The sequence below is a fragment of the Pseudoliparis swirei genome, chromosome 21, assembly GCF_029220125.1.
Source record: "Pseudoliparis swirei isolate HS2019 ecotype Mariana Trench chromosome 21, NWPU_hadal_v1, whole genome shotgun sequence".
In the NCBI taxonomy this organism is placed as follows: domain Eukaryota; kingdom Metazoa; phylum Chordata; class Actinopteri; order Perciformes; family Liparidae; genus Pseudoliparis; species Pseudoliparis swirei.
In genome coordinates, this window is record NC_079408.1 from 7457452 (window position 1) to 7470617 (window position 13166).

The following is a 13166-nucleotide window of genomic DNA, read 5'->3' on the forward strand; positions in this document are numbered from 1 at the left end:
AACTAGTATTAGAACTTGTTTATTTAAGTATTTATATATATTTTTTCTAACTTCATCTGTTTAAAATCAAAATGTCTCTTGGTTGAAATGGACTTCCATAAATAGTTTACGTTTTCAGGCATCATACTATGGAACGTATTAATAGTTTTCCACCCTTTACAAGGCGATAATATATTCGTCATTTATTTATTTTGTAACTAGCTGTTGTGCAGATAATAACGTGGAACTACGTGCTTGTACACGTTCGACGGGGGCTCTTTACTGTGGTGCACCGAAACCGGAAGTTGTTGGTTTATCGCGAAGGCGAATGAATGGTCGTTCTGGTGCACTGAGGTGCCTTAACCTCACGGTTGTCAAAGATGACATGAACCTTATCTCATGAATAACACATACCGCTCCTGTCTTCCACGTTTTTCCGCCTCTGGTAAGTGCGTGGAAATGATTAATCGAGCTATGTTCTGTGAAAACCAATTGTTAAGCGAACACAGCTTTGCTAGGTTAAGACTAATTTATCATCGAGCCTAATCATAACAGCCGACCTGCTCAGCAACAGCGTCCGGAAATGTAAGGTTAAAATTAAATACGAATGCAATCCCTCTTAAGTTTTTAGAAACATCATTCTGGCCCATTTTAGTTTCAGTACCCACAGCCTCGAGATACAAATCCCAAGAGATACAATCCAGCATACATCCTCAGAGTCACACTTTGTGACGGGTAATGGTTTCCACGTCTCACGTTATCATCCTTTCTCCTGGTCAGGCTACCATGGCAACGAGGATGAAGCTGAAGCTGAAGACTGTGTTTGTGCTCTACTTCATGGTCTCCCTCATGGGCCTCGTCTATGCACTGATGCAGCTGGGTGAGTGGTCGGCACACGGTTTCAAGGGACTTTTTTTTTTTACAGGAGACATTTGACATTTACTATTTCAACAATGTAGTAAGTAAATCACAGGGGTCATTGCAAACATGTGCCAATAAGTGTCCCAAGGAGCTGCACGCACCAGTGAGCCAGCATTGATGACACCAGAGCCCCCACTAAGTGCAATGCCTCTATGGTTAAGGCTGTTAAATATACCTGTGCTTTTGTGGGAATTTTATTTAAAATATTTCCTTATTCTTTAGCTCTCACAAGTAAATATTCATATAGGGGGCAACCCCAAAACACATGGAAGGAATTGGCTTTGCTGCATGATCTCCAACACATTTCTTTACTTCTTCTAGAGCTCCACGTTTTTGGTAGATGCCATTTCCCAATATTCCTGATCTTAAAGTTGGGGAAGAGCAGTTTAGCTTTTGTACTTTCAACTGTCTTGTCTGTGACGTCACAAACATTTGCAGGTCAGCGCTGCGACTGCTCAGAGCACGACATGCCCAAAGACCGGACCATATCTCGGCTGCGGGGGGAACTGCATCGTTTTCAGGAGCAGATAAGGAAGTCCGAGGCGACGAAGCAACCGCAGAAACAGCCAGCTAAGCCCACCATCTTTGTCATCACCCCGACGTATGCGAGGTAGCCTATGGAGGAGTGGTTTCCTTTCCTCATTTCCTGCTCACTGGCCTACTTCGTCTCCATCCTCTATTAATGTCCATTTCGCTTTCAGACACAAACTCACAGGTGATTAACTGATTTCTGCCCGTCCCTGTCAAGGCTGGTGCAGAAGGCCGAGCTGACTCGTCTGTCCCAGACCTTCCTCCACGTTCCTCAGCTCCACTGGATCGTTGTGGAGGACTCGCCACACAAGACGCCACTGGTGACTGACCTGATGGTGAAGAGTGGCCTGACCTACACACACCTACACATGCCCACCGCCAAGGACCGCAAACTGCTGGAGGTGGGTGGAGACAACAATCACATCAGTCTTAACCCTCCTATTACTTTCAAATTTACTAACATCTTTTACCCTTTAAACCTCCAGAAAATTATTAGAATTTATATTTTTTCCAAAGTTTAAGTGTCAGGTACTTTATGTTTGTTTGTTGATGACCTAAATAGCCCTTTAAATTCAAAAAATACCCAACCAAAACCAATGTTTATAAAATGTTGATATTTCTTATGTTTTACACAGTGAAAAACAGCCTGGGGTCAAATTGACCTCAAAGAACACCGATGTGTCCAAGTTGTGTCCAGGACAGTGAAAACATATCATGTGAATTTTGTGTTTACCCTGTTGTCCCCAATAAATTAGGAAAAGTCATGAAATACGAAGCAAAACAATTTAAAAATTGAATGGGGTCAAATTGACCCCAAAGGTAATAGGAGGGTTAAGTTTGAATTAAATGCATTTTCTTGCAACTTGGTCTTCAGTATGAAGAAAAGAGCAGTTTTAAACTTTCTGACAGAACGGCAACTCTCCACCTCAGGGTGACCCCAGCTGGCTGAAGCCTCGCGGAGTCGAGCAGCGGAATGAGGGTCTGCGGTGGCTCAGGGAGGACAGAAGGGCTCATCCAGGAGGAGACAACCAGCAGGGAGTGGTTTACTTCGCTGACGACGATAACACGTACAGCCTGCAGATATTCGATGAGGTGGGTCCTCAGCATGTCACCTCAGCATTTAGTTTGTTAATGAAGACGACCAGTCTACACATCAGGGAAGTGGCTGTTTTTTTATTTTTTTATTGCCATAACTGCAGAAGGAAAAACTACTATCCTCTTGTCTCGTGTCAGATGAGGAGTACCCAGCGAGTGTCTGTGTGGCCGGTCGGGCTGGTTGGAGGGATGAAATACGAGAGGCCCGTGGTTGAAGGAGGAAAGGTAGGTGTTGTTTGACATTACGGTCGGTCAACTGCGGAACTGAAGGAGCACGTCTAATATGAATAATGCTGAGGAGCCTGTGTTAACCTTAATTTAAGAAATTAAATGGCCAAATTACACAGACAACAAAAAACCTGATGGCATTTTTTATATGTTTAATTCTTCTCAGGTGGTTCGCTTCCATACCGGCTGGCGTCCCAGTCGTCCCTTCCCGATGGACATGGCCGGCTTCGCGCTGTCCCTCAAACTGGTCCTGGCCAATCCAGAGGCCTGCTTTGATGGCGATGCACCAATGGGCTTCCTGGAGAGCAGCTTCCTTCAGGGATTGGTCACCATGGACGAGCTGGAGCCGAAAGCGGACAACTGTTCTAAGGTACGTGTATGTGTGTGTGTGTTTTAGAAAGATAAGAATAAGTTAAATGGAAGACTTGAGAGCTTGAATTAAAGATGTCTATCGTGTGTGTGATGGGAAAGAAGAGCGGTTGTCATATATCGTAGTTTAGATACATTATTTTGGTCAAATGTAATCAATATTTGAAAGAAACAGAGTATTTTAATTATTTTCCATCCTATAGGTGCTGGTGTGGCACACGCGGACTGAGAAACCCAAGATGAAGAGAGAGGAGGCTCTGCAGGCTCAGGGACTTGGTTCAGACCATGGAGTTGAGGTCTAAAGAACACACACACACACACACACACATTGTAAAGCGTACTCTAGCGTTTCATGCTGCATATGTAACTCTGTGTTGTAAATAATGTAAAAGAGACTCAGTTCGAGGTCACATTTAAACTGATCTGGTCTTTTATGTGGCAGGTAATCAAAGTACATGTGTGTGTATATGTTGGGTGAGTGTGTTGTAACAACAGTGTATGTTCGTGTATGTATCAGGTTTTCTTTGCTCTTACCGAGTTAGGCGTCCCCGTCCAGCGGTACAGTGGAGCCTCTGGAGTTCAAACATTTGCCTGATGGGGGCGCCAGTTTGACATTTGGAACAGCTGTTACACCACCAATGCGTTATTCCCTAAAGCTCAAGGAGCGATGCATCTTAGGACAGGGAACACGCTCGCCTCATTCCTAGGCTTCCACGTTTACTTGTGCTCAATTTAAATCCTGCAGTGCAACTCATTCCTCTTTGATATTTTTTATGGCTGAGCCTGATTAGTGTCCGTTATCAGCCATGTCGATGTGTCTTTAGTCAAAACAACACCAACATTATTGCATGATAATAAGCTTTATACAACCTGTCTAATCAAACTGTATGCATTTACTACCACGGTTATACTATTGTGGAGCAAAGGGGAGTCTTCTGACAGGAGACAATATCCACAGCATACATGGAAACATAGATGCATATGAAACTTACAAATTAATTAGGAACAATGCTTGTTAGTCGTTCCCTTGTATTTATTATGCTCTTATACCTTCAAATGTGTTCCACACACACAAGTGGTGCAACTTGGCCACACGATGCTGCAACTCGGATGACAACAGCTACCGAGGCGCAGTGGTCCCACACCCAGCGCAGCTTTAGTGGTGAGGCTCAGAGCGCAACGCTGGTTTTACGTAGTTTCATAACGAGAGCGAATTCCAGCCGGGATTTTTATCGATGTATATTTTTAGTGATGCTTTTTGAAAAAAGGTACGGCTTGTGGAATCCATTTAGAGGCCCCGAATATGGGAACAACACTACTGAAACTCGTGTAAACCCCCGATGCAATAAGCCAGTACGAAGCACACGGTCCATGTTGCATTTCCACGCTCTAATGACTTGAATGGTTTTCACGAGTGGATCAATGGCATATTTGAAGAAAAGCTTTAAATGTAAATTGAACTACTCGAGGTGTGCTCGATTATTTTCCCCGACATCAGAAGTTGGAAGAATAACGAGCGAAATAACATTGTTGTATGATACTGTAAAAACAGCTACTGCCTGCTTCCGTGTAATTAGTCAATTCTCTACTGGTGTATTATGTATTTATTACTGTAACATTGATCTTTACATTGTGATGTCTGTATTTTGCCTGAAAAATAAACTAGGTCATGTGAAACATTAGTCATTGTGTTTTGGTCTTCTTCATTCATGCCTTTTTATATTGTTCTTAACTTTGCTCTTTAACTGTTTGCAGGAAGAAATTGTGGTTCTTATATTTACCGTCGCTGCTGATCTGTGATCAGTGTTTGGGAGGAATTTGCAGGACGATTTCTCTCTTGCGACACATGTTGGATCGTACCTCAGACCAGTCAAAGAAGTTGAGCGTCTCGACAGCCTGCTCGTCTGAAGCACATCTGCTCTCCGAGTGCGTCAGGGGACTTTAATGGACCCGTCATGCCGAGTTTCTGGGACCTCTGCAACTCAAATTCTTTGTCTTTCGCACCAAAACCCGAACATGTCGCCGCTTGAAGGTTCCCATGGCGACCGGCTTCCGGCTTCCGATGCCGTCAGCGAAGATTACCCACGCTGACCTCAAGCGCAGCTGAGGCTTGTAGAGGACAGTGTGATTGACGGCTGCTCCGCCCCCCCCCCCCTCCCCCGCAGGGAAGTCGCCTGCTTGCTGACTATATATGGAGCGCTACAGAGGCGTGAGTCCACCTCTCGCCACTCAACACGCAGGGCTCGAAAGATGAAGGTGCACTGGGAGGGGAGGAAGACGAGCTGAAGTCATAGACACACAGCCCGATGATTCACTTACACACACACACACACACACACACAGACATACCTGGAGACTCGACTACCTGTGACGCTCGAAAGTAGTTTAAAAACTGTAACCTTTAAAGTATCATCATCATCATCATCATCTACACGTATGCTTTGCTTTCACCCTTAAATTACTCTTATAACACTATTTAATCGTTATGTTTGTTTTTCTCTGTGTGTGTGTTCTCCTGATGTTGGTGTGTCATCACAGTATACATGTGTGTGCATGTACAAAAAGGTGTGAACACAAGTTAACTTTGAAAAAATAACACATGTAGATAAATGCCCAACACACACACACACACTACCTGTCCCACCCAGACTTGGTGTTTACCATCCAAACAGTGCGATAACATTCCGTGAGCTAATTCATATAATCTATATACACGCATACTTTCCACTCAGGTACGCCAGGAGACTCCTATTTTCAACACATTACTGGAGATGAAGAGAGGGCGACTCGACTTCCTTCAGAGGCAGCCATTATGAATGACAAATAAAAACACACTTTGAAAATGGTATGCATATTATCAATACTGTCAATAAATTATGATTCATTCTTGATAATAACGGATTAAAAAGTAAGATCTAAAAACAAAACAGTTCATAGAGGAAGGGGAGGGGGTGCAATTATGAGATTTCTTACTGTGGATGTCATGGATATTTATCAATGAGTTATGAATGAAAAATATATAAATATATTTTAAGACTGGACCAATGTCTCAGTGAGCATATTTAACCCTTGTGTTGCCTTCGGGTCAAATTGACCCGATTCAATGTTTCACCCTCCTGTCGCCTTCGGGTCAATATGACCCGATTCAATGTTTAACCCTCCTGTTACCTTTATATTTACTAACATATTTTACCCTTGAGGTCAATATGACCCCAGCTATTAAAATCTCCAGAAAATTATTAGAATTAATATTGTTTTCCAAGTTTAAGTGTGAGGTACTTTATGTTTGTTTGTTGACTCCCAAAAGAACACCGACATTAAACATTGAATCGGGTCAAATTGACCCGAAGGCGACAGGAGGGTTAAATATTGAATCGGGTCAAAATGACCCGAAGGCGACACAAGGGTTAAAGACGTTGATATTTGACATTTACTATGTCTAAATGTAAACACAATATCTCAACAGTATTATACTTTGATAATCACTGAATACAAAATTCACCTGAGGCTGATTTAGTGTAGAAGCTGATTGTGAGTTGAAAGTTTAAAAGCTCAGATTTTGAGGTTGAATTTGAACTGAAATTCCCATCTCTGGCTCTGCAGGTTTATGTTCATGGTTAATGATTGATCGCCGCTGATATCAGAGTAGGATGATGGCTTCTGGTGCATGTGTGTTTGCACATGCGTGTGTGTGTGTGTGTGTGTGTGTGTGTGTGTGTGGGGACTGTAAATCAGAACTGTATCTCCAGTTCAATGATTGTTTAAGGATGTATAGAGGAGTTATGTGTGGTTCTGTAGAAAGTCAGAGAGAAAGAGCGACAAAGAGTCCTTGAGAGTGAGAGTGCTCTGATGTGTGTGTGTGTGTGTGTGTGTGTGTGTGTGTGTGTGTGTGTATTTGCTTTACTGGCGACAGAAGTGCAGGTTGGGGCAGGGTGGGTGTGTGACGCTGTGTATGAGGGGAGTATCCTGAGCTCCCAGCTCTCAGTCATTCATACACTCGAGGTACACACACACACACACACACATAAACACAGGGGAAGAGAGGAGACAGCGGCAGCAGATCAGGTAAGACGAGCAACTCTTTCTTTTCTGAAAGTGTCTGCATTTTCCTTATTACTAGATCAATTACCATAAAATTGCTTTGTGTAAGACAACAAGTCACAGCTGTCTTGGTTCCTCTCACAATCAGCCCCGGGGTGTTCCTCCATGTCGCTCTATCGACCTCATTGACCGCTCTACATTCTAAACATCGTGTCATTCGATTTGAGACGTCCTCTGTTCTCTTTTTTTTGTTTCCTCCTTGTCATCTGGGTTGCTGAGCCGGTGCTTTGATTGTGGACAGATTGTGTGACATGTTACCTGATGTATTTCTTTTTGAAGAAATTAATATAAGGCCAAACAAAAATGTATAATTGTATTGTAATCTAACTTAAATACAGGGGGAGAAAAGATTAAAAGTGCCCTCCGATCGTGTGCAATTTAGTTTAAACGGCTTGTTACGGAGGTTTTCACTTCTAGTGAGGATCAAGTGACAGAAGGTGTTCGTCACATGGAAAATAAACTGCTGTGACGCCAACACTAACATCTCTCATAGTTATCAAAACCCCATGAATTTCATCCTTTTTTCTTTTTTTTTACGTGACTGAACAAGAGATGGCCAACATGAAAACATGGATTTTTGGCTGCTGTACAGCATCTAATTGGTTTAAGTAGAGTGTCAAAGTCTGAGCCTTTGTTTGCACTGTTTTCTTGTCTTTAGCTTTGACATCACAACCATGATAACACTATAACACACACACACACACACACACACACAAACAGAACTACTGGTTTAAAACTCCAAAGCTGAACCAATCAGCAGCATTTTACACAGATAAAACATGCAGACAGTCACGCCTACCCTGACACTGACATTACATCTTCCACCCATGCTTTAATTTCACGAGTGGGGGATACCTAATGACATTAATCGCTGACCTTTCTTGACACCCCCCTGTCTTTCAGCTGTGAAGCCCGAAAATAAGAAGAGTGGAAAAAGAACAAGAGACGGAAAGAGAAAAGATGACAATTGGCAAGAACTCCAGGAACAGCTCAGTGCGGAGCTCCGTCCGGGCGCCAAAGTTCCTGGACAAATCCAGTGGCTTCTACGGTCGCCTTGACGAGCCTGAGGCCGCCGGGGAAGGAGGCGAGAGGAGGAGAGAGGAAGTAGAGGAGACGTGTCGCAAGACGGGGGACAGCGACACAGACGGGGGAGTCGCCGGCAGCCCGAGGGTGGTGCATGTTTCAGGGGCAGGTGAGAGGGAGGAAGTGGAGGCGTTTGACCTGGATGAAGGGATGATGGAGGACGACGGGGAGACTCTCCTCCAGAGGAAGCCCGGCCGCCGCAGCAGCAGGTGGAGAAGGAGCTCCAGGAGGAAGCAGGAGGTGCGGAGAGGCGAGGAGGACACAGGGAGTCCAGTTGACCCACACGCCGCAGAGGACAGCAGGGTGGCGATCGAAGTGGAGACGGAGGAAGGGAAGGAGACGGAGGAAGGGGTGGAGGAAGCGGGGAAGGAGCCCGCGCTCGTCCACTTTCCGACTCGGGGGGATGCGGACGACCAGGTCCTGATCAGAGACAAGAAGAGGAGGATGGAGGACGAAGGAGATGAGGAGGAGAGGAGGATGAAGAGTGAGCAAGAGGAGGGGAGGAAGGCCGTGAAGAGGAACACGGCGAAGAATTATCGCAAGGTGGGAGAGCTGCGTGTTGTTTCTGCCGAGTTGTTGCACAAGAGCGTTTGTGTTTTTCTGTTTGTGTTTATACAAATTCCATCGTCAGCTTCACGTCACTTAAACTTTAATCCCTCAACGTTACATAACCGACAGAGCTGGTGGAACAGAGGGGTAAAGTTCTCCCTCAGAGACCACATTGTACACACTGGGCTATTAATCACCATGGGAACCATATCACCAAATAACTGCCAACAGGGTCAAGGTACGGCAGCCACTGGTGCACGTCATCTCATTAGGTCACTTTTTCCTCTACGTCACATTTAATGGCATTAAAAAATATATTTTTTAAACGATGGTGTAACCGAGGTTTCACTAACAGGCTCCGAGCTGCAGAGCTACCGCGTACACCTCCGGGTGCCCTCATCAGATTCACACGATCCGGACGATTTCCTGCTTCCTTGGAAACGCTTGCTTCAAGGGGACATTCCTGTGCCTCTCGTATCGCGTCCTTCGATCAGTGGCCCTGTTTACCCGCCTACTGGGCCCACACCGTGAAAAACATTCCACCGCCGTGAACCAATCAGCTCCAGCCTCGGGCCTCACAGGCTGACCTCTGGGTGTCTGCACAGGATTAGTTATATGTGCGAGAGAGAAATGCGTAATGTCGAGTCTAAAAGATAAATAAGTCAAATAACGATAGTCACTGCAGCAGGAGGCCGAGTTGAATCTGAGTGGTACGAAAAGTTAAGGTTGTTTTGTTTAAAAAAAAAATTTAGATTTTGGCTTATGATCCACGGGATAATTATATATATTATATTATATATCTTCAGGTCATCGTCCACAGAGACAAGAGAGACAGTCAGTTTCTCTACTTCCCCTTATTTCCAATGACCTGCTACTATAAACTGAGGAGCCTTTCAGTCGGTGCTCAGCAGACAATTCCGCACGTGTGGAGAATAAAAGTTTGCCTCAATAATGAATAAATATGTATAAATACTGATATGTTTGTTCCAATAGATCCAAGACTGCTCAAAAAATGTAACACCAAAACTTCGAAGTGATTCCTTTCTTTCATGAAAATAAGTACTGACCTAAAATGACTTCCTAAAAAACAGGCTCATGAAAATGCGACGGAGAAAAAGAAACGATCAAAATGATGACAGGTCAGCATTATTGCCTTTTTTGTCTGGTGGTGTCCGTGGATAAGCTGACCTTTACCCTCTCGTTCCTGCCAGGCCTTGGACCGAGCCTTCCGCCGCGGCTGGGAGGCCTTCATCGCCAACCTCTACAGCGTCACGCTCACACCCGTGACATCGTCCTCACCGCCATCTTCTGCGCCGTCGCTGAAGAAGAAACAGCAGCACAACTCCGTGTTGGCCGAGTTTCAGTAGAAACTGGACAATAAAACGAAACCCTTTGTAGTATTTAGTTTGACCGAATGCTCCGTGCTGTGATGGACTGTCCTGCCCGAGGGACGTTGCTCACATTTTTTACTTTTATCACAGTGACCACATGATGCGGGTCACACGTTAGGCCTCAGAAACATTGATTATTTGTGCAAATGACTAAGTCCTGATTGCTCATCATAAGGTTTACGGCCTCCTCTCACAGGGTTCAGTGTCTCGGTGGCTTTTACAGTGAAGTCTATGGGCTTGAATGGAAAAGCCTCCATGTGACTGAGTTCAGCTGCTGCCGGTTTCCCTCGACTGTGTCGCCATTTCGAGATCCGGTCTCAGCAGCTTAGCTCCTTAATCGTGGTCCCTCATCAAGAGCTTAGGGTACGAATAAGATTTGCATCCTTTTGTTTTGCACTGTGAAACTACAAACGTGTTGATGTGCAACCGAAAGGAATGGAAATGTTCGGCCGCATGAGCATTGACTGATGAGTGGACTTTAGTTTTGGTACGTTAATCAGTGATATTTATTGCTGCCTGAGAGATAATCAGTAATGAGAAGAGGACAAACGCACACAGCTAATCCGTATTTAGACAAAGTGATCGTGATTAAAGAAGATTTTTTTATTATTTTCATATTTTTTAAGAAATGTATGTTTTTTTCAGAGATTTAAGCGGGTTTTCCATCTGTGTGTGCACATATATACGCAAGAGTATGTCAGTGTTTGACTTCCTCACTGTGTGTTCTGGTGAAGGTTATTTAACCTGAAGGGACGAGGCAGGAGTGTGTGCATGTGTGTGCATGTGTGCGCAAATGAGATGAGATCTTTGTTTTAATATCGCCATGGTTCTAAATCAGAGTGTGTTTCGGTTGTTACCGCTGCAGCTGCACATCATGTTTGTTTTAGAAGTTTCAGTGACCTGAAACATCACCAATTGGCACCTTGAAATTCAAAATATAGTTAATTTTACGCCATGCATTCAAATATGCAACTGGTGGCAAGAAGACATCATATAAGTGATTCAGGTGATTTTGTAATACTTTTTAATTTACCCTTGTTACAATGAAATTCTAATATTTATAATAGTCCTGCTGTCATTCAACGTTATCCACTTAATATCACTTTATATATGTTTTACCTCTTGCAAACTAGACTGAATAGGCAACAGTTGTTGTGGTTGTATGTAATGATTGTCTAAAAATGTGCTGCATTTTATTTTTAAATCCTTTTGTATCGTAATCAAATAATCTGAAGTCATCAAACATAAAAATAAGCACTTTTCTGAATAAATAAAGACTTAATTTATTGCACTGCTTGTATTTTCATGTCTCGGGTTGAATGCAGTATGCATTTGAATTAGCTGATGTCATAGTCATGGTTGTATGGATGAGTCAGAATTAATAAGATGTAAACACAGCATCACATCATCATATCCTAGCAACTGTGCCATGACAGAGACGAATGGTAATAAAAATCATGATGACGATTTAGCTTTAACTTGCTGAACTTTAATTCAGTTCTTGGAGTTTTTAGTAAATATGACACATGATAATATAATATGTTAATCTAGATGCATATAAAAATATCTAAGATGTCTGTGTATATATTTGTGTTCAACTCATCAATGTACCCATATGTTTTTGTTCATCTTTTGTTATTTATATATATTTTTAAATACAGAGAAGAAGCTACTTAATGACAATTGATTATACGTGATCATTTTAAAACCACAGTACGTCATGTTCTTGATAATATTATTAAAATAAAAAAATCTCCCCGCTTTTCTAATCTCATATTTTCTTAATAATGTCCAGTCACAGTGTATTATAGGAAATACATTTTAAGTTGGGAAGAACATTTAGCCTTTTCGGTATCTTTGCTGCCACCATGTGGACAAAAACAATAAGACGTTTTTCTTTACGGAAAGACGCAGTAAAATAAACTCTGCAGGTTTTATTCTGGATCTTACCTGTAAGTCCTCGATACACAAATAATAATTATAATAATATTAATTATAATAATAATAATAATCTTAAATTAAAACATATATTTTTTCCACAGCTCGTGGAAATGCCAGAGACAGTTTTCCCGGCTGGGAGGAGTCGCTCACCCGGGATATAAAAGCGAGACGGGCGGGTTAGCTCGGCCACTTCCTTCTCTCTTCGGTCCAAGGTAAGACTTCACACTTTGTCTGTTGGAGCGCATTCATTTTAAAACTTGTACATTATGATAAAGAACTCTTTGTGCTTTGATAATACTTCACTAAATCAGCTGCGTGTCAACTTTTTTATTATATATTTTTTTTTACACGCTCCAGTTGTGTTGGAGCTCGCAGCTTCACTGCAGCACCGACCGGAGCTTCAACCAATCCTTAACCATCCGGCATTAAAACACATTAGTTTATTCTCATGAGTTTAATTAACATTAAACGCAACACGTTTAGGAGATCATGCATGTAATATTTATTGCGTCCCTTAAGATAAAGTATTTTAATTTTAATTTTAAAGCTCTTCTAGAAATGGCCCCTCAAGCTTAAGTGTCAATGATGATGATTACAGACCTGTACTGAATGACTGTGACTGCACTAAATTATTCTGATGTGAGACACTGGTTATGCTATACATATTCTTTATCCGTGCTCGTGCCTCCCTGAGTTTTGCACGTGGAGCCGTCACGTGTTCGCCGGGTGGAGGCAGTTAGCCGCTAGCTAACGGGCCGCCATGCTGAAGCAATGTGCTCTTTGCTTTACAGATGAGGTCCAGACGTTCAGGACCCGGTCGCTGCAAAGGTAATTTACCTTCACCACGTGGCTCGTTGGACATGATTTAGTCTCGACTAACTCGCGCTGCAGTGATGTTGTGTTTGAACTCTCTCACTGAATATATGTGTGGAAACTTCACATTCTGAGTAGCATGAAATTAATCTCATACATGTGTGA

The 13166-nt window shown here is 43.0% G+C and overlaps 2 protein-coding genes across 7 annotated transcripts; both read left to right on the forward strand.

Annotated features, from left to right (window-relative positions):
* Positions 1-4: 4 nt before the first annotated feature.
* b3gat3 (beta-1,3-glucuronyltransferase 3 (glucuronosyltransferase I)) lies at positions 5-4805 on the forward strand. 6 transcript variants are annotated; one of them, XM_056442336.1, is made up of 8 exons: positions 5-424; positions 760-859; positions 1339-1510; positions 1649-1832; positions 2362-2523; positions 2665-2751; positions 2921-3124; positions 3327-4805. In XM_056442336.1, exons 2-8 carry the CDS (start codon positions 766-768, stop codon positions 3423-3425), a joined length of 1002 nt encoding a protein of 333 aa, XP_056298311.1. In that variant the 5' UTR covers positions 5-424; positions 760-765; the 3' UTR covers positions 3426-4805. The 6 variants fall into 6 exon arrangements, with proteins under 6 accessions (XP_056298311.1, XP_056298310.1, XP_056298308.1 ...); XM_056442335.1 differs by having other exon boundaries at positions 2341-2751; XM_056442333.1 differs by lacking the exon at positions 5-424 and having other exon boundaries at positions 773-1510; positions 2341-2523.
* Positions 4806-7010: 2205 nt separating this feature from the next.
* Positions 7011-11538, forward strand: sb:cb1058 (uncharacterized protein LOC394209 homolog). The gene is made up of 3 exons (XM_056442342.1): positions 7011-7188; positions 8128-8850; positions 10068-11538. Exons 2-3 carry the CDS (start codon positions 8185-8187, stop codon positions 10221-10223), a joined length of 822 nt encoding a protein of 273 aa, XP_056298317.1. The 5' UTR covers positions 7011-7188; positions 8128-8184; the 3' UTR covers positions 10224-11538.
* The last annotated feature ends 1628 nt before the right edge of the window (positions 11539-13166 follow it).